The 27,893-nt window shown below is 47.3% G+C and overlaps 1 protein-coding gene across 1 annotated transcript in view; it reads right to left on the bottom strand.

Annotated features, from left to right (window-relative positions):
- Nucleotides 1-1,799: 1,799 nt before the first annotated feature.
- The window catches only part of LOC144132845 (uncharacterized), a 38,376-nt gene continuing 12,282 nt past the window's right edge, over nucleotides 1,800-27,893 (bottom strand). Inside the window, exons 3-11 of the mRNA XM_077665541.1 lie at nucleotides 27,662-27,850; nucleotides 25,501-25,662; nucleotides 19,837-20,031; nucleotides 16,580-16,801; nucleotides 12,343-12,449; nucleotides 11,596-11,774; nucleotides 8,723-8,858; nucleotides 6,607-6,765; nucleotides 1,800-4,179 (exon numbers count right to left, since the gene is read on the bottom strand). Coding sequence (XP_077521667.1) covers nucleotides 3,931-4,179; nucleotides 6,607-6,765; nucleotides 8,723-8,858; nucleotides 11,596-11,774; nucleotides 12,343-12,449; nucleotides 16,580-16,801; nucleotides 19,837-20,031; nucleotides 25,501-25,662; nucleotides 27,662-27,850 — 1,598 coding nt within the window. The 3' untranslated portion in view covers nucleotides 1,800-3,930. The remainder of the gene's footprint in view (nucleotides 4,180-6,606; nucleotides 6,766-8,722; nucleotides 8,859-11,595; nucleotides 11,775-12,342; nucleotides 12,450-16,579; nucleotides 16,802-19,836; nucleotides 20,032-25,500; nucleotides 25,663-27,661; nucleotides 27,851-27,893) is intronic.

A 27,893-nucleotide genomic window follows, 5' to 3' on the forward strand; every position in this document is an offset into this window, starting at 1 on the left:
AGTAACTATGATGCACGGCCTCTCATAAAGAGGAGCCGAGCACTTCGTCGTATTCTCTGGCAGCGTAGAGGGCGCCAGCTCAGTCCTTCTTGGCTTCGCCTCGCGCTGGAACTGGCTACACTCTCCTGGAGTTGCGAAGGACAAAAAAAAAAGATGACGCCGAAAGTTGTGCTCTGTGATGAAAATTGGGTTGAGGATGAAAGGTTGGCAGGACCAAGTGGACAGCTGTGAAATAGCGCTGAAGCCGAGGCAGGCATTTCTTTGTTTAAAGCATATGTGCTGAGATGACAGAAAGGTCAAGGGGGTTGGTTGTCGGAAGTGACACGAAGATACTCAGCACAGGAACGTGTTGGTCAGGTTAGGCTTCAAATGGTTTCAACAGAATACATAGCCTCATTGGACAAACAGCCTTTTTGGCATGACTGCTAAGTTGGTCTTTTTTGTGTCTTTTTTTTCGCTAACAACATTTGATGGGAATAACGCGCTACACACGGACAAAAAACGACAAATGAAACGACGGACACAAGACAAGAGCGCCGTTGTCTTTTTGTCCGTGTTTAGCGCGTTATTCCCATCAAATGTACATCCAACAAACCCACATTGCTGTCTTGCTTGCTAACAACATCTAGTTATATGAAATGTATTACACATTGCAAAGTTATTTGGTTCGCCTTTGTTTCATACCAAAGCAATACAGACAGAGCTGCCAAGATAAGCGTAGAACACATATGAAGGGATGGACGCTAAAAATAGCGATCATATCGTCATGGGAGTTCTACACTCATCGCTCGTAATGATGTACTTAAGTTCGTCGTTTTACTTATAGTCAGCAATTCGTTCTGTGTCTGACACCATTTTTTTCATTCTACATAGGCTTATAGCAGTGCGCACAGTCTCAGCTGCCTAATTGGATGCGAAGGGCACGAACCCAGCACGCCGTTCTCTGACGTGTCCGACAGTGGTGCAGCAGTCAGGTCACGTAGACCGTTCCACGATGTAATATTTGCGGTGATTTGGCCCAGCGTCGCGTTGCGTCAGTGTTGCGGGAAGTTTTAGAGGCGCTAGCTGCCAGACGCTCTGCTCTCGGTCCAGTTCTAATGCTTCGGTAGCGCTGCTTTAGAAACAAGAAAATCCCTATTAGGAACGAAAATATCGATATATCTGAAAGTGAATGGCGCATTTCCAGTTTTAAAAATGGCGCCTTAAGGACCAGAACATGACCGCTGAGCGAAACGTACGTATTTTGTAACTCCGTGCACCTGTTTAGCTGCGGGGTGCATATCATGCTAGTGGCACTTTGTTTAATTGAACTGGTATGGCACCGGTAAACTGATCAGTTTCAAAAATCGCTTCAAAGTAACTCTATATGTGACTCAAAAAAATATATATTTTTTGTTAGAGTAATACACGTTTTACGTGATTGGTAGTCTCCAAAGTCTATTACGAATGACGCAATATTTTCGTATGTGAAAATGGTGCTGTTTTCAAACCTGCACTCTTTACTGAAGTAGTGCGTAAAGAGTGCTTGCAAACGAACCAGGAGCCAAGAACTAATATAGCATATACTGCAAACAAAAATACGCCTATATTGGAGTAAAAAGGGAGTGAAGTGGCCTCTATCGCACACCCTTTTGTAGAAGAGTGTGCACTAGAGGAAAGTTTACTCCCTTTTTTATACTATATTCTTTTTAGAGTGTACGAGAAACAACTCTTAATCCGTCTTCCCCATAAAACATGGAGCAGAACTCCGCTTCATTTTTTGTCCTTAAATATCATGACTCTTCTGGATTTTAGATTTTGTCCGGAACACAAAAGTGCATGGCAAAAAAAAAGGGGAGTTTATGATGAAACAAGTTTGCTCCCGCCACTCGATTCAAATTCGTGACGTCAAGACCTAAAAAGACTCCGTGATCAGAGCTTGGAAGTTAATGGTGGCATGGCCAAACCTCAGAGATACGCGGCGAGATTCTTGACATCGCCCACCACTTTTTCCTGCAAAACGGCCGTCTGTGGCTTCAGTGGCACTCCATTTCTTAGTCCTTTCTGATTTTTAACAGCTCTCCGTGTTCATTGGGATAATCCTTTTTATCATGCATCAGGACGCGGTAATCTACCGATACTGGCCACCTTCAATTTGTATTGTCGTTGTTAGTGGCTACATATAAATAAAAATAACAATGGAAGGAAAAGATGTTACTAGTCGCGGCATCTGCCACCGAAACCTGAAGCACCTGAGCTGCGGCTAGCGGGAATAAAATTACAGGGAGAGGGAAAGAAAGGGCGGAGCGATAGTAAGAAAGGATAGGGGTAGGGCAATTTGTATTCAGCGTTGTGCTTTCATCTCCTCGAGCCTGATCGAAATGTAGAATGTAAGCACAGTGAAATATCTCCAGAATCAACTAGCGAAGGTGTCAGACAAAGGGCAATAAACGTTTCAGAGAGATCGTTACATGCAGTAGCGTTAGACTTAACAAAGTGTGGGTTTGGGCTTGTTAGTGATCCATACTTGACAACAACTAGAACTAGCTATTCTCTGTATCCTTTCTCGTCTTTGTTTTCGTTGCTTTCTGCGCTCTTTGTTGCCAAGCGTTAGAGCTTTAAACTAGCGTTACACTAGTATAGGTTTCTGGGTATGCCGTAAAACGTAGAAAATGATATGCAGTAGCAGGAAAACTATCATTTAGACGTACTTATTCTGAAGTATTTTCGAGCATAAGAGTCAGCATTTCAATGCATTGAGAAGGAGATAGGGCATCACGATTTGTGTTTGTGCAAAAGCAGCGTTATGCGCTTTATGGTACAGAAAGACTGGTTGGGCTTGGGATCCAAGCGCCTCGCGGGTTAAGACGCGGATACAGTGTTTCGCTGAAAAAAGCAGCGATGATCGCCATCTTATCAATCACGATGCATGCTCACGGGCGTAAATTGCACATATTAAAGTTGGGCTTCGCTTTTAAGCCGCTCAATCGAGGCGTCACAATTACAAGCGATCGCGGGACAACTATTTTTGTTAGAGTTCCATGTTACCATTGCCTACCACACTAAGCTCCAAGGGCCGTTTCCGGCTTCCGACTTCACTACTATCCAGCTGAGCACTGGCTCTAGCCGCACTTTTCGTTTCATTGCCTTAACAATGGCCCCGTCTATTTGTTTTTATCTACTTTATCTTCTGTAATATTCCTGACTATCATTCTTTTTTTTTTCAAATATCAGCATTTGGGGTAAGCTTGGCCAAAACAAGCCTCGAACTTTCGTGGAGATCGTCCTTGGCTGCAATGCGACGCTACGCACAGATTCGGGATAGAGGATGGAAAGAACAGGAAGACAGAAGAGAGATTGATGCACGGGACTTCTGCGCCGAGCGGCGCGACTCTATGAGAATGTACGGCCGCACGGCAGGGCTCATCCAACTTTATTGCACAAAGCTTCACATCCTGAAGTCACTGATGACCCCTTCCGGGCTCTTTTTTTACAATTTCGTGGCCCTGATATACGTGGAGAGCTTTATTGCCAACTCGTCTATCCGCTTCGAAAGTGCAACAAAATTTTAACGTTTACTCGTGCCTTGGTGCTGTATGAACTTAGTTGTTTTTTTGCTCGCTAGGTGAAATAAAAGACCCATTTTTTGACGCATTTCTCGCCGAACTTGAACCAAACACCGCGCCAGTTAAACATGTGAACCCATAGAAACACCAGAGAGTACTGTGAGGTTCTGGTGACCGTACCCCGCACTTCGCGCATACAAGGGGAGGCTCAAACAACAAGGCCACCGCTCTGGCACGAGAGACAGCACAGAGATTAAGTTGCGTTGAAGCCGGTCTAAAGCTCAGAAAAAGTGTCCGTCCGCAGCACGTACCACAAATCCCGACTTAATAAACAACAATCCTCAAAGAACTGCCGTTTCCCGAACCAGGAAGAGAGTCGCTAAGGTCAGGTCGGACCGGACGTTCTTCGTGACTTGACCGTGTCCACAATCCAGGTGTTGTAGTTGTTGACCTTGGTGTAGAAGCCGTAGCGGCCGGGCACGCCGCACTTTCCCTGGTGCGACCAGCTGACGATTCCCACCAGGTACCAGATGCCCCCGAGATCCGCGACGAAGGGACCACCGCTGTCGCCTTCGCAAGTGTCCATCACAACGGGCTGGTCATCGTACCCGGCGCAGAACATGTTGTCCGTGATCTGCACACACACGGCTCTTAGTCAAGAACTGTTCTGGACTGCACTGATATAAGCACGGGGATAGATTAAAACGTACCCATAGGTCTGAAGTTGGGCTCGATATATTCATCGCCACCAACCACTGATCACTGCAGAACCAAGGCTACTCCCATGGTCCTCTAATTAACTCTGTCTTGCACCAGCCGAGGTCGCCTAACTTTCTTAGCTCATCCGCCGGCCTGACTCTTTGTCGGCCCTTCTTACGCTTTGCCTTCCCCTGAAATCAACTCGCTTACTTAAAGCAACCATCGGCTATATCACTTAGGTTTACGGGGCTTTAACGTCCCAAAGATGAGGGACGCCGTAGTGAAGGGCTCCGGAAATTTCGACCATCTGTGATTCTTAAACCTGCACTGACATGGCACAGCACACGGGCCTCTAAAATATCGCCTCCGTCAGAATTCGACCGCCGCGGCCGGGACCGAACCCGCGTCTCTCGGGTCAGCAGCTGAGCGCCACTACCACTGAGCCTCCGCGGCGGTGGCTCAGTTCACTTAGTTGATATCTGTTACTCGGTGTTAAGCTGGCACATTGAAAGCAGCGCCAGTGTGACGGCACATCGCTTGTGTTGTGTCCCCTTCAACCCTGCTTGCAAAGTTTTAATACATTTTAATACATAACCCTGCAAATTTTTAATACATTTTCATTCATATTCTATGTTTACGCGGCGTCGGCACGCGGTTTTATCACACTTTGTTTGCCTCGAGAGCAAAGTCTTTAAGCATATTTTCTTTCCAATGATTCTTTTCGAGTGCAAATGCTTCGCTTCTTTCCTATCGGTCAGCCTCGTCTTCGATAACATGCGGCGATTGAGACCCTTTGCTGCCTTTGAGAGCGGACGTCACAGGCTGTCAGTGCAAATAGGAGAGCACCGAGTTGATGAATAGGAGAATCCATTTTAATAAAGTATGACCCCAAAATTTAAAAAAAAAACGTTATTTCTTTAGATAACAGGTTCTGTGGCGACGCTTCACAAAGGTAATGTTTGCCAGAGGTCGCTTGTCTTGCCAGTAGCATAAGCAAAGTCAAAAGACGAGAAGCAATCTTGCACGAGCAAACAAAGCGCCTGCTAAATGAAGGTACAGCAAACGCTCGGCGATTGTACGGAGACATGCAGCCCGCAGGGACCTCGGCACCAGGGAGCGGTCGGTCGGTCGGTCGGCTCGCAGCGGTTTGCCTCCTTCACGCAAACACTGAATATGCTCTCATGCAGAGCGTATTCTCAGTCGTTTATTCCCTCGACGTCCTTATGCACACACAAAGTCCCGTCTTCGCAGTGGAATAAGCGAAGCGTGAAGATTAGCGCGAGGTAAACATCGGCGTTTTCCTTCGTGGAAAAACATCGCCGCCGCTCCTAACGAGAAACGCGGAGAAGTAAGTCGATGGAGCGCTGTGTACACTGGCCGGGCTCCCGAAAAAATCACGCGCGAAATGTCAGTCTGTTGATTGCGACGCCGCCGCGCATACGCCTCTCCTTTGTTGGGACAAAGCTTTTAAATCGTTCTGATGACATTCACCTCTTTATGCGTGCGCTGTTGCTATGGGGGTGTTTGTTTTTCCTGGACGTGCTGCGTTCAATCTTAGCCCGATAAGTTCTTACCCACGTCTTTTTTTTTTTTCAAACTGTTCATTACTGCGTGGCAGTAAGTGAATTCGGGTCTTTTTCTTTCTGTTTTTCTCAACCATGCAATCACGTGGGTTGTTTATTGCCTCGAGCAGTCTCCACTTCCTGCCGGGAAGCGCAAAATAATGCAGTCGCTTCGAGACTTCGCATTGAAGTTTGTTAGCAGCGTACGCCTTCTTTAGGGAACAGGAAGCATTCGTTAAAGGCTGTTTGCGTGCAAGAAGGTGGTCGAGTTAGGGAATAAATGGACGGAGTTTAGACCCCATGATTGCACTCCTAGGTTTTGAGTGTACCAGTAGTACTTTTTTGGAAACTGAATGGAATATGAATAGGCTAGCTAGCTGCCGAATAGAATACGAATAATGCATTTAAAAACTCTCTCATATAGGAATCGAACGGCGAAAGAATCGAATACTTAAGTGACTTTTCACTACTTGTGCGAATACTCCTGCGATCCAAATACTCTCAGAAACGGCGAGGTGATAGCGGCGGAAATATTTCACGGAATTAAAGCTGTAGCTATCTAAGGACGCAGCACTGATCCCCACCAGGGGGCACGCAGCACGAAGTCACTATATTAGACGCTTTTAGCATGCCGGAAACGTATTAACGTAGACGCATACAAGTGTACCGGACGACGGTTGCTCGCGCGCAGTGGCCTGCACTCCAATGCGTTGCATTGCATTCCGACTATTTAATGTAAGACGGTGAGGCTTCCTTTGATTCCTTTCCACGGTTTCCCAACAGAGAACACAGGCCCTCACTTTTCTTTTGACCGCTGCGCTGGAAGACTCTAGGCAGACCCGCTTGCTGAGCACGGGTAGCCGCACTTCCTGCAGGTTCTCGGGCCGTGGTCCCTTGATGTTCACACGACCCCATCCGCTGGCAAAGCCCAGCACGGGCTTGGGAGCATGGAATACCATCTGCGGCAGAGAGTGACGTGTTGAGGGCAACATCCAATAGTTGACACGTTACTGTAATAAATGGCGTACACTTATAAGAAAAAAAGTATTTCGTCGGCATTTCCAAAATATCAGGCGCGTTCATAGTGTTCCGCCTTCATTTTTGAAAGAGCTAGTGTCAGTGCCAAATTCTGAATCTACAAAAACGCTCTGAAAGCTACCGTGAAATGCCATCAGCGTCATCCGAAAACGCTCACAGGGAGCCAGGAACACATAAATAGTTGTTTCTAGAGAATAATTAAACAAAAGTCCTATTAACGCTTATACGCAGCGAACTTCGCGTCATCAAGGTTAAAGTCGTGTAAAAACTAACACTCGATCTGCGCCAAATAAAATCCTCTTACTTTGCTGGTCCCACTGACAATATGCCTGCATGTGCACACCCTAGCATCACAGGGGAGCGATGCAGCAAAAGCATATTGCGGTTCTAAAATATGCACGATCGCCTTCGATGACTTTCAGTACCTATCGCGAGCAGTATCAGCATGGCGCACCAGATGAGTTACAAAAACGCATCTCTTTCACCCCGCGTACTTGTGACCGACGTGGTAGGTGAAACATTCGCAGGTTCACAGCATCGTGCACAACGCACAAAGGCACGTGTGTAGGAAATTCGGAATGATTGCATTCCCCGATTTCGACGTATTACCGTAACCGCTACTCCTAAATTGCAGTACGAAACTACAACTTTGCAGTTATGCGATATAAAATTACTCAAGACGTACTTGCTTATCGTGCAACAGGATCATTCACTGCGAAATCAATTTTTAAAAGTAAAATAAACATGACCCATAAATGTTTGTTTCAACTCCTTTATTCAATGGATCTGAATGATTCTACATCCAAATTAAAATTTTAATGTTATCTTCCTGGCGTAATCTTTCAAACTGCATATTTTTTTTTAAATTTTCGCTGTGTGCAAGAGAATGCGCTTATCAGACAACCCACTTATATCCATGACTCCTGCGACGCACTTATGACTTCGAGCCACAAGCCTTGTTATTCTTGTTTCGTATAGCGAGCCAATTTCTAAGGCAGCGTGCTTTGCTTACAAGTCTCGTATTATTGCTGCTCACATGTGTGAACAATTCCCTGGGGCCGCAAAGCTACACAAAATTTCGCAGCGCGGTACATTTTTGTCACAGGATTGGCACGTGTTAAATACACATTGCGTAGCAAGAGATGCGCCAGCGTTCCCCAACCCACAGCGCCGTAGCTGTGGTATCCTGATTATTTTAGACCACTACGGTTTTTCTGTAGTGAGCTGGCATGCACAGCAGAAGAGCGTTTTTTCATTTCGCCACCATTGAAATGTGGTCGTGGCAGGGATTCCATCCCGCGACCTCGGCATCCGCTCCCGAACGCCAAAGCCGCCGAGGAGCCACGGACGGAGGAGGGAGGGGAGGGGAGGATGCTAGAACATTACATGTCCTGTATGCATAGGCTGTACATGGGCCGAAATATTACGCATCCACTTTATTGTTGTATTGGGACATGTGCAGTACGGTCCTGGTCCCAGCATCGGTGCTCACTGCACCGGAGTCGACATAACTACCCATAATGTACTATCATAGCGAAATTCAGATTAGGGGGACATGTGGCTAATGTTTGTAAAAATATTCCAATTGTGGGAATGTACTAAAACGAGATGTGTGTTCCTGGCCTAAAAAAAAAAAGATCATTTCAGAGTAGCATATATCAGCTTCATCGTTTGAATAACTTTTCCATTCGAATTGCCTACACTTTCGAGCACTCCTCGTAATAACCAACTGAACAAAAAAGTAATACGAGAGACCAACCAAAGCATTTGCCATGATGGATCCTATAAACCGCTTTCTTCGCTGTTAACTACAAGCTCTATCAAGCGTTAACCAACCAGAGTACTCAGCTCAATAGCTGTCCGCCTAGTGACACCAACCTGCTCGATGAACTGGGCGTCTCCAAGGCAGACGGGGCTCTGGCGTCCGCTGTACTGGATGGCTGCCCGCAGTTCGATGAGGGCGATGTCGTTGTTCAGAGTGTGGTTATCGAAGTCAGGGTGTACCACCAGTCTCCTATGAGAGAATTAAGACCGGATGTTGTTTTCAATTTACCTAGGCCATAACACTCCGCGCACCTGGAAGCGCGGGGCTGGCGGTCGGTTTGGCTTCAGTCATGCAATCATCGCAGCTAGGACCAGGGACTGCGGAAACATTTTTCGTCCGTGTCCTCATCCGTGAATAACCGACTGTGAGAGCAAATTATGATTCAAAGTAAAGGAGCACATGCATCGGCAGCCAACTGTATGTAACTACTCTGAAGAACAGTTCATTGGTGATGTGACCTCGGTTGGGGCGAGGTAGAGGGCACTCGTGGGGGAAGGCGGGATGTGTGTTCCCCAGAGCATCCTCTACTTTCAACTGCTGGTTCATCGAGGTGGCGAAAATTCAGGCAGTATAACTGCATGAAATCAATTGTTTACACGATTAATTGTTGACCTTCCTATGTCTGGTCTCGCAGTGTCCGTTCTCCCGTGGCCGCTCATTTGTATTCCTTAGTACACACATACACACAGTGCACCTTGGCGAAGGTCAGACTACCACGGCGTGGCTCATGCCCGCACTTATCCTTTGCACAGGTTTGACCTTGTGTGAACACGAATTTCGTTATCGGGGCAACGTCCCGTATACAGCTGTGTTGTATTACGTCCCACCTCCTGAATGTAGGTCTAAGGCCACAAAGATAATAGAGAACCCACGTATGTATGCGCAAGCGTACAGATGACAGGTTCCAAGAACACTCGGGCCTCTATAAGAGCTTCCTTCAGAAAACCACAAAGAGAAGGTACCTACTGTGCAAACTAAAATCGTGCTGGATTTCGTGCAAGACGGTATCCAGGTGTTACACAGATTAACCTGTGATACTTTTTTTCTCTAATCTCATTTACTTGCACTGAAGCATGGACGTTATGTGCCTTGCTACCATCATGACATACTTTTCACACTGGGCATCACTTTTTGGTTTGCAGGAAGGAGTTGTGAATACTTTGTAAGTTGTCGAAATCAAGCGTCTGACGTGGGAGGCACTCTTGTCAAGCCAGTGCCATTTAGCACAACCATGTACTGTGGTAGAGTGACCCTATTTCGATAGTGTTGTTTTCTAGCCACCAATGCCAATGACCAACGCCAGTCCTTAACTCGTTCATCATAACACTAAAAAAAACACCTGTGGATCTAGTCTTCACGCAACCTCGCGTTGGACCTTTACATTTGCTGAACTATCCTCTCTGACTTAACAAATTCATATGCTCACAACAAGAAAGCACCGGAGCAGCATGTTGTCGACAACTTCAATCTGTAGAACGGAATAATAATAATATTAATTGGTTTTGGGGGAAAGGAAATGGCGCAGTATTTGTCTCATATATCGTTGGACACCTGAACCGCGCCGTAAGGGAAGGGATAAAGGAGGGAGTGAAAGAAGAAAGGAAGAATAGGTACCGTAGTGGAGGGCTCCGGAATAATTTCGACCACCTGGGGATCTTTAACGTGCACTGACATCGCACAGCACACGGGCGCCTTAGCGTTTTTCCTCCATAAAAACGCAGCCGCCGCGGTCGGGTTCGAACCCGGAAACTCCGGATCAGTAGTCGAGCGCCCTAACCACTGAGCCACCGCGGCGGGGCATAGAACGGAACCGAGAATCGTTTTTTTTTTTGTCGCCGCAAGCTTGCATTGCTAAAACAGAGTTCCTCCGGTCCTTTCCAGCACAACCGCAGCATATTCTTGGACATCTTACACACATTCCTTAAATCTCATATCATTCGCATGGCACAGGCTTCATTTTTAATGCATTACACGACATGACATATACTTCACGACATTCGCTTTACTTAACCCCTTCTGTCTCTGCTTCATCGCAAAAAATTATTGTTGAATTTCTGTGGAAAACGTAAACTCCCCGCCGCGGTGGCTCAGTGGTTAGGGCGCTCGACTACTGATCCGGAGTTCCCGGGTTCGAACCCGACCGCGGCGGCTGCATTTTTATGGAGGAAAAACGCTAAGGCGCCCGTGTGCTGTGCGATGTCAGTGCACGTTAAAGATCCCCAGGTGGTCGAAATTATTCCGGAGCCCTCCACTACGGCACCTATCTCTTCCTTTCTTCTTTCACCCCCTCCTTTATCCCTTCCCTTAAGGCGCGGTTGAGGTTTCCAACGATATATGAGACAGATACTGCGCCATTTCCTTTTCCCAAAAACCAATTATTACTATAAACCCAAAAGAACAGCATTTAGCATCGGCCCCAAGCACAGAGTAAAGCTTGGGCATAGAAAAGGGCCACTTTTAAAGGCCTTTTGAAGGGCCACACATTCACTTCCAGCATCCTGGCGTTAACCTAATACCATTGGGACTAGTCTCATTATCGTGTTTTTCGTAAAGCAGTACCACGTAGCCCATTTACGTCCGGTTCTCTTTTACTAATTGCCCAAGTAATAACCCTCGTTTGGTTAAGACGGCACACTGATGGTCATTGGCTTCGTTCCTACAGTACAAACTTAATACACATCATCATCGTCAGCAACAGCATTCTAGATATGTACACAGCAGGACAGAGGCATTTTATTAGATGTAATTAACCCAGTCAGATCTAATTAACCGTGTCCTGTGCGAGCTATGCCCATAGCACTCGTCTCTACAAATTGGTACCACAAACATTTAAACGTAAACCTAGGACACATGTGTACTGCATTTGAGGGCGTAAGGAATACAGTATTTTCAAATAGTCCGTGTTGCTTCAAGTAGCGGCTCTCACCTGATGGACAGGATGATCTCGTGGTCTTCGCGGTGGACGAGGCTGTGCTTTCCGAGAACAACGAGGACGTCTTGGCGGCTGTACTGCTTGAAGCAGTGCGCCGCAGTCAGCACCCAGCGGTGGCTGATGAGGCTGCCCCCGCAGAAGGCGTCGTCGGTCTTCGCGTGCTTCAGCAGAACCTGCAAGTGGACGGTATGTAAGACGTGAAAGCAGGGAGGCAAGAAATTTACAAAAAAAATACTGCTTTCGAGAAACGTCAACCGGGGCAGAGTGACATATTCTTACTGAATGAATAACACATTGATTGATTGATTGATTGATTGATTGATTGATTGATTGATTGATTGATTGATTGATTGATTGATTGATTGATTGATTGATTGATTGATTGATTGATTGATTGATTGATTGATTTCAGAGCGTGCGCAGATTTTAGCGGTACACATCATAAAGCTGAGGCTTTGATTGGAGGACGCAGCTGTGTCGATTTGCGTCAGTAATTATTAGGGCATTGCATAAGCAACGTGAAAAGCTTGAAATCGGAAGCGTGCAATTTCTTTAAAGCATCCGCTGCTGTTCTAAAACTGCGAAACGTGTAATTCGTATAAATGAAGAAAACATCAACAGTGAGGGCAACCCTAGGGAAGAATAAAGCGAATTGTCCGGACCAGGTAACCTCCCGTGAATTTAATGTAAAGGGCCTCGCATGAAAATCACCACTGCTAGCAAACAATCTAGATCTCTTGCCTGCCACGGATGAGCCCCGATCTTGGCGTCATTTCCTCTGACTATTTTCGAGCCTTGGTCGCTGACGGCGTCACCAGGTTGAGAAAGCAATGGTTTCCCACACAGGCCTGCAACAAAGAAGGACGACCGGTATGCTGCTCCTCTCGCTGAAAAGTACACCACGGCGCGCATACCCTGCCTGTCTTAACCACTTTTAATGCGACAGCATTAGAGCTCCCGTTCTCGATAAAAAAGCCGGCGTCCTTCCGTCCCTCCGTGTAACGAATAAGCAGATGGTCCACTTGCCGCGGCGATCAAATTTCATGGGTTCAGAACAACCTGCCCACCATGGCAGGTCACAATTAAATTATTTCAAGTAAATTCAAAGCATTTGCTGCCTGTCGCTTGAGGCACTGATCATCATCTTATTGGTCGAGCAACAGACAGCCTCCCGAAGAACTGTCTGCGGAAAAATGAGCGTTACGCGAGCTCGGGAAGGGCAACTTAGGCTTCACAAGCCCCACCGGTGGCTGTGTTTGAAACAGGTTGGACATCATCTTATTGGTCGAGCAACAGACAGCCTCCCGAAGAACTGTCTGCGGAAAAATGAGCGTTACGCGAGCTCGGGAAGGGCAACTTAGGCTTCACAAGCCCCACCGGTGGCTGTGTTTGAAACAGTTTGGACATCATCTTATTGGTCGAGCAACAGACAGCCTCCCGAAGAACTGTCTGCGGAAAAATGAGCGTTACGCGAGCTCGGGAAGGGCAACTTAGGCTTCACAAGCCCCACCGGTGGCTGTGTTTGAAACAGTTTGGACATCATCTTATTGGTCGAGCAACAGACAGCCTCCCGAAGAACTGTCTGCGGAAAAATGAGCGTTACGCGAGCTCGGGAAGGGCAACTTAGGCTTCACAAGCCCCACCGGTGGCTGTGTTTGAAACAGTTTGGACATCATCTTATTGGTCGAGCAACAGACAGCCTCCCGAAGAACTGTCTGCGGAAAAATGAGCGTTACGCGAGCTCGGGAAGGGCAACTTAGGCTTCACAAGCCCCACCGGTGGCTGTGTTTGAAACAGTTTGGACATCATCTTATTGGTCGAGCAACAGACAGCCTCCCGAAGAACTGTCTGCGGAAAAATGAGCGTTACGCGAGCTCGGGAAGGGCAACTTAGGCTTCACAAGCCCCACCGGTGGCTGTGTTTGAAACAGTTTGGACATCATCTTATTGGTCGAGCAACAGACAGCCTCCCGAAGAACTGTCTGCGGAAAAATGAGCGTTACGCGAGCTCGGGAAGGGCAACTTAGGCTTCACAAGCCCCACCGGTGGCTGTGTTTGAAACAGTTTGGACATCATCTTATTGGTCGAGCAACAGACAGCCTCCCGAAGAACTGTCTGCGGAAAAATGAGCGTTACGCGAGCTCGGGAAGGGCAACTTAGGCTTCACAAGCCCCACCGGTGGCTGTGTTTGAAACAGTTTGGACATCATCTTATTGGTCGAGCAACAGACAGCCTCCCGAAGAACTGTCTGCGGAAAAATGAGCGTTACGCGAGCTCGGGAAGGGCAACTTAGGCTTCACAAGCCCCACCGGTGGCTGTGTTTGAAACAGTTTGGACATCATCTTATTGGTCGAGCAACAGACAGCCTCCCGAAGAACTGTCTGCGGAAAAATGAGCGTTACGCGAGCTCGGGAAGGGCAACTTAGGCTTCACAAGCCCCACCGGTGGCTGTGTTTGAAACAGTTTGGACATCATCTTATTGGTCGAGCAACAAACAGCCTCCCGAAGAACTGTCTGCGGAAAAATGAGCGTTACGCGAGCTCGGGAAGGGCAACTTAGGCTTCACAAGCCCCACCGGTGGCTGTGTTTGAAACAGTTTGGACATCATCTTATTGGTCGAGCAACAAACAGCCTCCCGAAGAACTGTCTGCGGAAAAATGAGCGTTACGCGAGCTCGGGAAGGGCAACTTAGGCTTCACAAGCCCCACCGGTGGCTGTGTTTGAAACAGTTTGGACATCATCTTATTGGTCGAGCAACAGACAGCCTCCCGAAGAACTGTCTGCGGAAAAATGAGCGTTACGCGAGCTCGGGAAGGGCAACTTAGGCTTCACAAGCCCCACCGGTGGCTGTGTTTGAAAGAGCCACCTGCCAGGGCAGTGGCACTTAGCTTAGCTGCTGCACTACTGGGCCTCCCCGCGATCTATGAATCTATGAAAGAAATGGAGTACTAGCTCGGAAGGGTGCTCTCTCATTGTAATCTTGAAGGGAAGTTAAGCGTCGTATAAATTTTTTTCCTTAGGAGTATAATTTATGGTTTATAGGGGTTTAACGTCCGAAAGTGACCCAGGCAATTAGGGATGCTGTAATGAAAGGCTTCAGAAATTTCGAGTACCTGGGGTTCTTTAATCTGCACTGACATCGCACAGTACACGAGCCTCTAGATTCTCGCCTGCATCGAACATCACTGAGGAGTCTGATCCAGTTCTTCTGTCATTGAGATCACAAAAAAACCGCAACTTCAGGGTAATTCTCTGTCTTCTAAATTGAAAGTTTTAAATATGTAATCACCTCTAGGAGCACCTGTATACACTCGATGCTATGGAGCTGGTGCAGTGGGTTGAAAAGGTGAGTAAATCTGACACAAGTGTGTTGATTTCGAACCGATATGAGGGCGAGTATCACTACCGCATTACGAGATTACTCATAAGCAAAAAACTAACGAATATTGCATTTGCTCCCTCAGCCTTTTCTCCCAAGGACCACTAATAAACGCGAACGGGGTGAAAGCCACAAATGCGAAATCACAGGGCGTTATTGTTCAGGGACACGTAAGGGAAAAATCGACAAAAACAAGAACCTCCGCTAAAATAAATATTAGTTTTCGGCTACACTGCACGTCTTTTAGCTCGTCAATACTTTTTTCTGTCTTCGCGAGAATATCGCCAATGGAGCCCTCAATTCCAAACTTAAGTCCCCGAAGCGCTCGTGCTGTCCCGCCTGCCCGTTATACAAGCCGGCTCATATTTCTGACAGTCAAAGAAAACGAACCAAACTAAACCTTTTCAGCAGAACAGAGACTGCTTAGTTCGAATACTCAGCAACAGAGAGCGCCATCATACTGCTATTCATGAAACACAGCGTATCATCATCCATGCATTAGCAGGATACAATTTTAATAAACAGCAGTTCGTTACAATGCGCCACGCACCGCAGCGTACTGTGTTACTCCGTCTACAAACCATAACAATGAGCAAAATCAGCTTTTTAATGTTTGACTGTATAGTAGAAGCGAGAAGCATCAAAATTCTTCGGCCTATAATTTCGTCACGTGATTAGCTTTTTGTTTAGATATCAAGTAACACTAACAGCGAGCTACTTCATGGCACGGAGGAATTCAGTGTGGTGATCCTGAATGCGGGCGGAGCTTAACTGCAGACTTGAGTTGCGTCCGACTACAATGGCGGCTTCACCTTTACCAACAGAGCGCGATTTACTGAGAGCGCAGGCGCTCGGTTTGGGCTTCTGAAGTCCTGCGCACGACGGCTTTATGCAAGCCGAATAGGCCGCGTGCGAAGTGAACGACCTTTAATTCACGTATCGCAACAACAGTGGCTGCCACGCTGCTGTCCTGTTCCGATGCTGCTTACCGTTTTCGTGGAATTACTGTCTCACATGAAACCGACGAGACAGGCAATCCTGGCTGGGAGGCAGTTCTCGGAGTTCTCGAGAGCTGCCGCTGCAGTCTATCGCTATTGCGCGATTTTCTGTCTAAGTTGAGCTCTGTTGATGGCACAAATTAAATATTTATAATGCTTTGTCGCTAATCGCTCAGTCTAGCTGGAATTCATATTGTCCTTTAGTGTCCTTTCAACTACTTCAGCCCTTCGTTTACAAAAAAAAAATGTGGCGGTGCCGAATCACGGCGACGGTCGTTGTTATAATGGAATTTAAGGGACAGAGGAATATGTGTGCACGTACGTGTCGAAGACGGAAGACGAGACATAAATGACATGGCAAGACAAGGCTGTTTATGTCTGCTCCTCGCCTTGGTAAAAAAAAACATGCATTTATAAGTACTGTGTGTCGTGTTGTGCGACGTACGGTGCTGAGTCTTGCAGAGAACGAGGACTGGTCAAGCTGATGCTGCTGCAGTTTTCTGTCTCGTTTTTCCCAATATTTGACAGAAATAAATTAAATGAAATATTTCGCAGTCACGAAGAAAGCAAACCCCCCAAAACGTGTTACTTAAGTGACAGACCTTGATCGAGGCCAGCTATCCTGTCCGAGGCGGTACTAACGTTACCGCCACCGGATGTCGCCGAGGGTTGGGCTTCGTAGGTGATGTGAAAGCCGCGGCTCTTGATGCTGCGCGAGCATTTGCCCCGAAAGACCACGGTCGCTCTTCTGCCGGGCGTCAGGATGGTGGCATTCAGGATGCCAGTGGTACCGTTTGACGTCACAGCAGCCAGGCGTCGTCCTCCTGCGGGGAATAAACGTTGCGCATTGAGGGCTACTTTGCAAACATGGGTACAGCGAGCATCACCATAACTATTAGAAATGAACAAAAGCGAGCCACTTGCTCCGTTCAGCGTTTCAGAAACGTGTCCTTGTCTACTTCGGAGAGTTAGACCAAAAATTCCTCCTTTTCTTCTCGGACAGTGTATCAAATGACGTAAGTGCCACATTTTCTGGTGTAGCGCAATGACGTCGGCTGTTCTTCTGTTCAAGGGGAGTGGCGAGAGAGTTCCGAATTTTCCTTGCTCGCTAAGTATAGGCGTCCACGCATTTGCCTGGAACGGCCAAGCGGCATGTTCCGTTATGTAAGAGCGACCTGGCCGTCGACGTCTGAATTAGCCATAATTGGCCATATCTTTCCTCTAAGATAAATAGACAAATTTAATGAAACTCAGCCCAAGAGGTCGGCCAGAAAGATTGATATCTCGCCTGCTACTCTGCACAGGAGAAGGAGAGGAGAAGAAAGAGGGTCGTGATGGATAACGATACGGTGAGAAGAGGGATGAGAGAATGTGCACGCACATTTGATGGCATCTCAACCACGTGATGCCATGACAAGTGAAATCAATGACGCTCGGTGGGCGCTGAAAAGACCTATTTGACCGCATCAGTTGCGATCTCCCCGCAGAGCCCATGCATGGTCGGAGTGGGTCAAATCTCGGAGGTCAGCTGACCTTCGCGCCACCCATGGACATTAAAATTAACTTTGTGCATTTTACAAACCTGGGAGTGGTTTTTTGAAACCACTATAGTCGAAAACAACTCAAGAACGAAGCGACAAATGCCTGTCAAAGTGGCCTTCAAGCCACTGGTGTCGACCGATTGTCATGGCGTCGAAATCTATTAGTCGGTGGTTACTATATACGCTTGCACCAGCCAGCCCTCTGCGAATTCACATACCAGGCGCAAGGGAATTAGCCACGACGTCATGAGAGTCGGTCAACGCCATTGGCTGTGGGGCTTCCTTTGATGGGCATTTCCCACTTCGTTCTTGAGTCACGTGCGACTTCAGCGCGTGTCAATAATATTTAATAGTTGTAGCAACAAAAATGCGTCGTTACAAAAGCCTGATCGCATAAATACAGGGCTAAAACAAGCAATACATTTCAACGTTCTTGAAGTTAATGACGATGAAAGAAGACTGTTTTTGTTTGACTCTACAGGCTGGTGCCTCTAAACTCTGAGCTTCTCGAAGTGACCCCGGGGAATAGTGAGATATCGAAGCGGAATTTCACAACTAAAATTCCAGCGGGCACTCGACGATGAAGAATACATATGCCACGACTAGAAGGCGGACGGTGGCGACGGAGAACAATGCTCACAAGTAGTGAGGAAATTTGAAGGCGCAGGCTCGTTTCCCAAGCTCGTTTCCCAAGAGCCTAGCACCTGGCCGACGGTGACGCTTCTACTCATTTAAAGGGGCTCTGAAACACCTTCTGAGGAGAGCCGATGAACTCGCTCAATCACTCCAATGTGTTGTAATGAAAACCTGAGCCAAATAGTACACCTCTACACGCAGCAGAGGACCCACAATCACGCGCTAAAGTTGGCGAGCCCTTCCCGGCAACTTTTTCACGCTCGCACCCTCCTTCGTCGCTTACAGCTGCGCATACAAGTTGAGACGTGGGTTTTGGTTAGATTCTTTCAGACGTCGGGCAGCTATCATGGCCGCGGCCAATAAGCCGCGTAGCTCCGGCGGGTCAGGAAGCTCCGCCCCCGGAGGTAGGGCTGGTGGAGGAGCGCCGACATTCCAGCGTGCAAAAAGTGACGAGAGGAGAGGGAAAGGCGTGAAGACGCTGGAATTCAAAATTTTGCTACAGATAACTCAGCCCCTAGAAAGTGGAATAAAAAAATTATTGATGGAAAATATTCGTGAAGCGGCATGGTTTAACATCCCAGGCATACTTCCAACTTTGTTAGAGCTCCATTTAGAGCCCCTTTAAGCGAAAACCGACTGGGTGAGCGATTAGCTGTAGCCGGAGTCAAACCCGCAACCTCCCGCATCCGAGGCAACCGATCTACTTCAAACTTCTCTGTGCGTCGAGCCACGATCACGTGGTCACGACGCCCGCAGAGCAGGGCGCAACAGCGATTCTGCCCTTCGCTGGAAAGGCGGGCGCTGAGTTGCAAAACGACGATGAGACCTCAAACTACACACGCGCGACGATACAAGCTACCTGCACAATCACTGCACAGAACTCCCATTGGCGTTACCCTTTCCAGGCGTTGAGCACACAGTTTCGTAGTACCTATATAACTCCCAATCAGTTAGCTTTTTTCTGACAGAGTGCTGCACCTAGCAGGGATTGTTTAAGGTGAATTTACCTCCCGTCAAACCTAAAATCGAGTGTGTTTTTTTATGTCGACTACAATATTTCTAAGAATAGTGAGTATGGTAGCATGGTTCTTCGCCCCCTTCATGCAGACTGAACTTGTAACCAGTAATATTATTTTCATTCTCAGATATATGTTTGACAAGTCACTGCAGATCGATGTTACGATTCCTAACCGCTGTCAGACTTCCGAGAAAATTTTTTACCTTCTGGTAGAAAATAAGTTAAGGCTTTTCTTCTCGTTGCACAAGTGAAAGCTTCTCCTAAGGCGTGGATATACTAATTATGGGGAAAAAACTTTTCTTCTAAATAAAACCAGCGAGAGGCGCCTAGGAGGGTTGAGTAGACACCGTGGTCTGCTTTCTATAGCACTTCTGATCGGTGATAGCGTCTTGCAGTAAATTTCTCGGCATTAAGTATGCGGTTCTTAAAGGCACAAGCTCATTGGCTTCACGCATCGTAATGGGTTTGCCGCAGAAGGGTTTTGTAAAAAGCAGCGTCAGGCTACAGCATTCGACACTGTAAAAGCAAGAGTAGAACTAATTCCATATCCATATAGGCCTAAAGGCACTTAGGTTGCAGTTTCTAACAAATGAACCTTTGTGTCATGGGAACTAATACCGTCCAGCATTCAAGGTCCAGGAAGCATTTAGAATGGTTCTCTTACCTTGAACTTCGCCATCCATGAACGCGATGCTGTTATCTGCCAGCGGGCAGAGGTCGACATCCTCGAGTCGGAATTTGATCACGTTGCCGTAAGGCACCTCCATCTTGACTTCGCAGTATGCTTCGAGCGGGTAGAATTCTGGATACCCTGGACTCTTGATGAATCCCGACAGGTCATTGTCTTCGAAATGACAGCCTTCACATAGAAGTAAAAGTGGCAAGAAAAATAAAATGTGCTACTGCTTTTGCATCGGAAGTCATTTTCGGCCACAACATAAGTGCGTTTAGGAAGCACTCATCATAAAATATGAAAACTACTTTATGTTACACTGCGTTTGGACATGTCAATCATAAAAAGCAAAGATGGCTACTAATTTTGTGCGTCAAACACGACCCAAGACATTACTCTAGTCTGACCAACCCAATCACCGCCACAAATCGCAGTGCCCAAACACTTTCTAATACTGAAAATTTGCTCTAACAGAAGTAAAGTTGGTACTTATGAGTCGTTACGCGACGTTTATGTTCCAACTGAATGCAACCATTCGGCAACAAGGGGAATATTCTCGGTTCCTCGGAACTGAACTTCGATTTCAAATACAACATTCTCTCCGACGCTGTAATTTAAAAAGGTATTTTCTCGCTTTATTACTTTTTCCCCTTTATCAATGGTAGCCACTGCTCGTGACTTCAGGACATTTAGCTGCGACTCCACCAGCTTGGCTTCGGTACCACAAGCAAGGCAGATCAATCACAAAGACAAAATAGAATTCATTGGCCATGGAATCAGCGCGAACTATGCTTTCAGTTGTTTCATTGCCCTATTTTGTGTTCATCAAGTATGAATTTCTTTTTTTTTGCGGAGGGGAGAGGGGCGTGCAACACTACAATCACAATCACGCAGGAAGGACATTTATTCTTTCATGAAACACCCTCCAACAAGCCGATTCCCGGGAGCCCCTTTGCTTAGCAACAAACGCATTCACGGAGCAGAAACAGCAGCCACGCACTCACGTGTACCCTGTATTACAAAGCCATGCTACGCCTCAGAAATGAGGCACTAAATTAGCGGGCCACTGTCGCTTGCAGCAAATTGTTACCGCGTAATAAAGTGCCGCGTGGCGTCATGCAATGCAAGCTTAGTAAAGGTGAACAAAGCAAAAACAACAGAAACACGTGGCGATATGAAATGACTGAAGCGGTCAGGCGTAACAATGAAGGCTGCAGAAGGAGTGAAAGTGCCGACGGGCTGTGCCGAGATGTGTGCTTCGCTCCATTGCTTGCCCGAGGCTTGGGATGGGCCGGAAACCAGGAAATAATTTCCTTCAATCTGATTGCCCAATGTTTACTAACGTGGAAACAAAAAAGGTATAACTTCGTGCGTCTGACAAGGCGTTTATTATGTCCAATGGCGTGACGCTGTGGAGGGCCCTTAACGGTGAACATTTACGACTGCCACTTTTGCCGGCGGGTGCTCGAGCAGTATGGAATGGAACGGAGGTGGAATAAGGCATGAAGAAGATGTATGTAGGGTTAGATGGGAGAATCCAGCTTCGCCCTATACCCAACAGTAAGTTGTGAGGCTGCCTTTTGTTCTGCCGCTGTGCCATTAAGACGTGCTTCAGAGCACGTTCTTTTGTTACGCATGTGCGTCCAGCTCCTGAGACCATGAAATAATCGTGTTCACATTTTAAAGAAAAAATTGCTCACGGTTTAACCCCGGTTAAACCTTTGTGTACGTGATAGCTTAGCACACTTGGTTACACGTGGTAAAGCTCTTTATTCAGCAGAAGGTATTTTTTTTGTTATAGTTACGAAGACGCTGCGGTGAGCCATGAAGAAGTTCATAGCTACTGCTCATGCGCGACGCGCACAACGTGGCTGCGGAGTCGGCGGCGGTGGCAGTGGCAGTGGCGCAACTCTGACGTTACGTGTGGCGCACCCGTTGCTCAGCGCATGCGCATTGCGGGCTCCGGCTCGGCCCGGTGGCCTTGGCTTTATATGACGTAGTGAAATTATCCCTTCAAATAAACGACTTTGAAAGGACAATCTGGACGAACTGAAGTCGGCCTGTAGTCGAGAGAGTAACCGCATTCAATTGACGGTGAGGCTATTTCCGCTGATAACGGAGCTATTGTAAGCTAGAAAGGGTCAGAAAAGAAATGCAGGTGTCGCCACCACTGCCCGATTCCGCAACAAAACGGTGGTTCGTCGACACAGTTTTTGGACATGGATCCCACAGGTTAGAATACACTGTCATTCACTTCAGCTTGATGATCACAGAGTCATTTTTGCTGTAGACGTCACAGGTTTGACACGGGCGTCGGGAAAATTTACAAATGCAGTGTTTTTAGCAGTAAATGCGTATTCAAATATGGTTACATTAATTGCTATGCGCGGCTTATTCTGGAGTAAAGCTGTTTGCACAAGGCAGGTCACCACATTGTTCACGTCACCTCATCGAACTTCGCTGTGGTGTTCTTCGGTACCAGCAAGAAGGAAGTAGCAGGAATTCTGCGAAGCTGTTTATTGGAAGGCAGCTAACACGCTCATGACAGTGCTTATATTTAATACGATTGCATTAGAAGCCTCATTAAAAAAGCCTGCCGTCGGTCATAGAATTCGCTGATTGGCTGGAGGATGAAGATGTCACCAGACCCTACAACTCTCATTGGCTGGAGAGAAGTGATGTCAACAGACCCGCAGTGCCGTAACTTCCGGTCAAAGCATCAGCAGCCTTTTATGCTATCGTATTGCTAACCCATTATGTAATTATGTGTCCCTGTGAATTTTTATACTAAGCCCCCGATTACGTATGTTGCCTCGCCACTGAGGAACTGATGACGCGCTCCTTTCACCTAGTTTCAAGAAACGCTTACGCGTTCTCTTGAAGACAGCTGCATTTGCACTTGAATGGAAAATTGGTTTTTGAGGAAAGGACACGGTGCAGTAATTGTCTCACATGTCTCGGCCAACAGCTCAACCACGCCTTAAGGGAAGGGATAAAGGTGGGAGTGACAGAAGAAAGAGAGAAAGATGTATCGTACTGGAGGGCTCCGGAATAATTTCGACCACCTGGGGATCTTTAACGTGCACTGACATCACACAGCACACGGGCGCCTTAGCGTTTCGCCTCACAAAACTCTAGACAAGGATGAAGAACGCACCCTTCGCCGACTACAAACAGACACTCACGTAACTCCACTTAAACTCCACCAATGGTACGCCTCACTCTACAAACCATAGTGCCCACACTGTGGAGAAATGGCGACAGCTTTTCACATAATGTGGGCATGCCAATTCAATCCTGCTACAGACTTCAAATCCCAATTTGAAACAGTGGGAGGCCATTCTGCACAGCGAGGACCCCGACCAGCGACGAGGACTGGTTCGCAGGACCCACGCTTCGGCGCAGGCCAGTGGGCTGCCGGAATAGGCGGCCGGACCACCCAAGGCTCCGGTAATTGCCATTGCTCAGATAAAGTTTTCAATTAATCAATCACCTCCATAAAAACGCAGCCGCAGCGGTCGGGTTCGAACCCGGGAACTCCGGCTCATATTTCGCTCCTTGCGGGCGCATGGCATTCACCACCGGTGCGGGGATGCCATTCTGAACATCACTGTGAAATAATTTACGCACCTGCATAAACTGCAGTAGGGGGAAAATGCGGCGTGATCTCACGCTGTTAAGCGGCGCAGAGTGCGGTGCCTTCGGCGGATACACGTGCCACTTGGAAGTGGACCTGTTTGCGCTCAGCGGAAAGCAACGGCTGCGACGCTCCGTCATCGACTTCCGATGCGGAGGTAGCCGATGACGGAGCCGATTATCACGACCACCTGCACACTCCTCGCGCTACCTTCGTCGTCTGCGGACGATATGTGCATGCGCCTCGTGCTACCTTCATCACCTTCGGGTGCGGCGAAGAGATGCTTAACAACTCTTCGCTGTAATAAATACGCACTTAGCTGCCGAACAAACACCGGCATACAGAAAAAAGTCGCGAAATTAATTTCACCGGAAACAAAAATCGGTTGCAGTTAACCACAGTGTCCCCTTGATATCTGTTACCGCTGTAGGTTTATTGTAGACTAAGGCGTGTAATATAAGGCGATATTAAGGCTCACCTCTATGATGCTATTATTCTTATCTTTATCATTATTAACCCTTCTCAGGGCGCGAGCAGGCGGTAATGGAGAAACTAACATACTGTAGCACCCCTTTATTAACTCAGTAAACCTCCAAAGTAATCAATTTACGTTCTCCAACTACAACTTCACAATGGGCTATGGTGGAAAAGCGCTTCCCACCCCCCACGTGCGACAGCGGCATAGAGTAGTAGGGTAGGGCAGGCTAAGCAATGATCTTGAGGACCTTCAAGCAGCGGTCCACAAGCTCCACCTTGCCTCATTAGCCTGACAAAGGGAATACGAGGCGATGCAGGTTCTTTACGCTTAGCTTGTCTGTGTAAAACGGGGTCCTTTCACGACTAGCGGCGCCTGTTCCAATTACCCTCCTTACATGACTGTTCTATGTACGTCCGGAGACAAGGTGTTGATCGCTTGCTTTCTCAGTCACCAGGTGAGAAAAAAACGTGTGCTTGCTATAAGGCATTATCATCTCAATCATCGTCATCATAATCATCATCACCAGCCATATGAGAGAGAAGAAATCAAGGCAGAAAGATTAACCAAGGCAATGCCCAGTAGGCCTACACGCGGGGAAGGGTATAGAGGGGGTGAAAGAGTAATGAAAGTTCAGCTGGCAGTTGCGAACGTAGCCATATTCTCTCCTTTATTGCGTAACAAGAATACAACTAGAGTGGGTCTAAAGTCTGGTACTCAGTCCTCTGCCTCTTAAATATTTTGACAGGCGACTTGATTGCTTGCCTAGCAGACGAAGGTTGGGACCAAGGTCCCCCAGTCTTGGTGTCCGTCAGCCAGCTAAAATCTTCAGCAAGGCGGAGGACTCCATCAGGGATTAGCAATCACTCGTTTCGTTGCAATGAATGATCAGGTCGAAAGATTTAAATGACGTTACGAAGTCCTCAGGATTTCCTTGTTCCGAAACTTGACATCTTCATCTTTTCCCCCGGTCAGTGAATGCATTATCGCTGCTTTCTGACAAGTATCCTATTCCTGACCTGACTGATTTCCACGGAGTCACTGATCACTCCTCTCCTGGAGCGGCTTCGCGCGCGTTGTGCCAGCGCCTTCTCTATAGTCTGATACAACTCAAGAACGAAGCGGCTTCTCCCCGTCACAGGACCCCTTCCAGCCAATGGCGTCGGCGAATTCTCATGAGCCTGCATGCGTAACAATGCAGGGAGTAGCAGATGAAAGGGGATGGTTCCCTCCCTCCATGGTCGGGGGATAGTATCCCCTCTCTCCATTCTGGCGCCGGTCCCTACATTTTCACGCTAGCAGGGTCATGACAATTGGCCGACGCCATTGGCTGGAAGGAGGTGCATTGACTGGGAAAAGCCGCTTCGTTGTTGAGTTGTATCCAACTGTAGCCTCATCCTTCCGCCGGCAACTTATTCACTGGTGTCAAAACGGCGATCCCAAAGGGGCACCAATTGTTAACTCCAAGGCAATGCGTTCAACAAACCTGTTTTATAAAAAAATTTAATCGCCAATGGCGGCCAAATATTTCACCGCAACTCACCTCCCACCTTGCGGTCGTGAGGCGCAACTCCCAGGCAGGTGATGTAAGTCACGTCGTGCGCGGCCCTGTCGCGATCAACATGGACTACGTTGCTAGACGACTGCACCAGCAACAGCTCGTCGGGCAACGTCTTGGGCATCTTGAGCAGAATCCGTTCCGTCCCTGCGTACAGTTATGCGGATGGCGCTTTCAAGTGAGACTGGAGTTGTCGTCTCGTGAAAGCGTGGGGTCACGTTTCAGTCTCGGTTCCACATGCAGCGTTCACATCAGATGACAGTGTTACGAACGCCCCAAGCTTTCACAAAAGTGTCGTTTCATAATCTTTATTTTGAAATTTTTTGGGCAGCCCCAAGCTATCGAACGTCATCTCATAAGTATTTGTACCACGAGATGGAGCAGAGAGCTTTTAATGCTGCCGTTTTTCATGTAGGACATGGGCGACTAAAGTAATGCGCGGCACAAAAAACGTAGTGGATTCCAAGTATTAAAAAAAAACTTACAGGGCGGTTACCAATGCGTAACGTTGGATTCAGCAACAGCTATTGGAGTATTTTCATTTTTCTTTATAGCGAGGTACATAATTTGAGAGCGACATGCATACATGTATGCATATTTTAGACCAGTCTTTTTTTATTCTCCAGACGTACTCGTTCTTCAAGTAGCTCTTCTCTCCCAATCCTTGATAGTCATGAACATACCCAACAATTCTGAACGAAAGGATTTTTGGATGGGAAGGAGTTTATGAGCGCAGTTCTTTTCATATATTGTAAGATTTCGCTATAAAAATCAATATATCCGCAGATCACCCGTCAGCGGCCTTCAATGTTTTTGCTGTTAACATTTTTGCTATCGCTACAAGCGTTCTCCATTGGTTTTCTACGGCAGTCTTAACTGCTCGATGCGAGGGATGAAAACGCTACGAAATAAAGATTTTGCAACATTTGTGAAAATGGATCATTGCCTTTAATATTCCTGTATCAGTGCCTTACAATTTTGCAATATTCAATATTTTTGTCCAAGAATGCTGGACATGGGAAGCCATGTGAGCTGTGTAGGGGCTGGAGATGTGTTCCAGATGTTGGAGCAGTGTCTGATTATGATATACGAAGTCTATACACGTATTTTGAGAGGTCATCGCAGCAGTGGAAGGAGTTACGAGGAAAGATAACTACGCTGTCAAACATGACTTCTCGGAAAACAGCGTGGTGCTTTGCCATGGCTCGTTCCAGTGAGGCTATGGGTGATGTCATTCCAACCCTCTCCCGTCTTCCTAGGTAACCACCCGTTACCAAGCTATCACCCTCCGCTTACGCTGGCTATACTACCACAAATATGACAACTACGCCGACACTGAACCATAGAAACGGGCCTGTAACAGCTACTGTTATAAAACATAGCAGGGGAAGACAGGAAATAGGGCTACAGATGAGAATAGAAATTTATAGTCCCAGTTCTGTAATAATGGCTGGGGTTCAATGTGGCTTGAACCTAGTTGTACGAGCGAAAGGTCTGTTAACCATGGTCTCCACTGCCTCAAATCAGATTTCGAGGTCAATGGTCAACGGTCAACGGTCAAGGTCAGGTTCCTAATGGACGTAGTTATATGATGACGTGGTCATACTACCATAGCTTGGGCCATAAGACCCCGCAGTTCAGTTCGGCTTGACCTTGTGAGGCATTGGAGGCCATTGTCGATGGGGTGCCCATTATCTATAATAAAATGTCAAGGTCAAGATCAAAGATGAAGGTGTAAGGTCAAGGTCAGGTACCCAATGGTCATAGTGATATGATCACGTGGTCATACTGGCATAGCTTCGGCCGTACCTCCACGCAGTCAAGTTCGGTTTGATCTTGTGAGGCAATGAAGGTCATTGTCTAATCCACATCGATATCGAAACTTGTACCCCGAAGAGTCGCGCTCTCGCATTAATATTCATTTTCCAATACAATTCTTACACAATAACAAGTACAGTTTCAGAGGAGATGAAGGAGGCAAAATAGAGGAGCAGCTCGCGTCTGTCAGCCGTTACCACTGTATATGGTGCTCCAACTAATCGGCGCCGACCACAGTGGAAATTTCAGCAGTACGAAACACGCTGTTCATTTCGTGGTTGCATCGCCATAAAAACGATAATAACTAATCAAAAAAAAGCACGCTCACACAAGCCACCCCTGTGAATCTTCTCCTTGATGGTGAGCATTTCGTCGCCGATGTTGATGGTTCCGGGTAACTCGGTGTAGTTCTTCTTGTAGCGGGCGAACACGCTGAATAGGGACTGCGGGTCAGTGTAGATCCACGCGGAAATGTCCTCCAATTTCTGCGGAATCTCATGAGCCGCCGGAACACAGGCTGGTCGTGCATGCGAAGAACCAATACCCGTGAATGACATGTT

This window comes from Amblyomma americanum, chromosome 5, assembly GCF_052857255.1.
Source record: "Amblyomma americanum isolate KBUSLIRL-KWMA chromosome 5, ASM5285725v1, whole genome shotgun sequence".
NCBI lineage: Eukaryota > Metazoa > Arthropoda > Arachnida > Ixodida > Ixodidae > Amblyomma > Amblyomma americanum.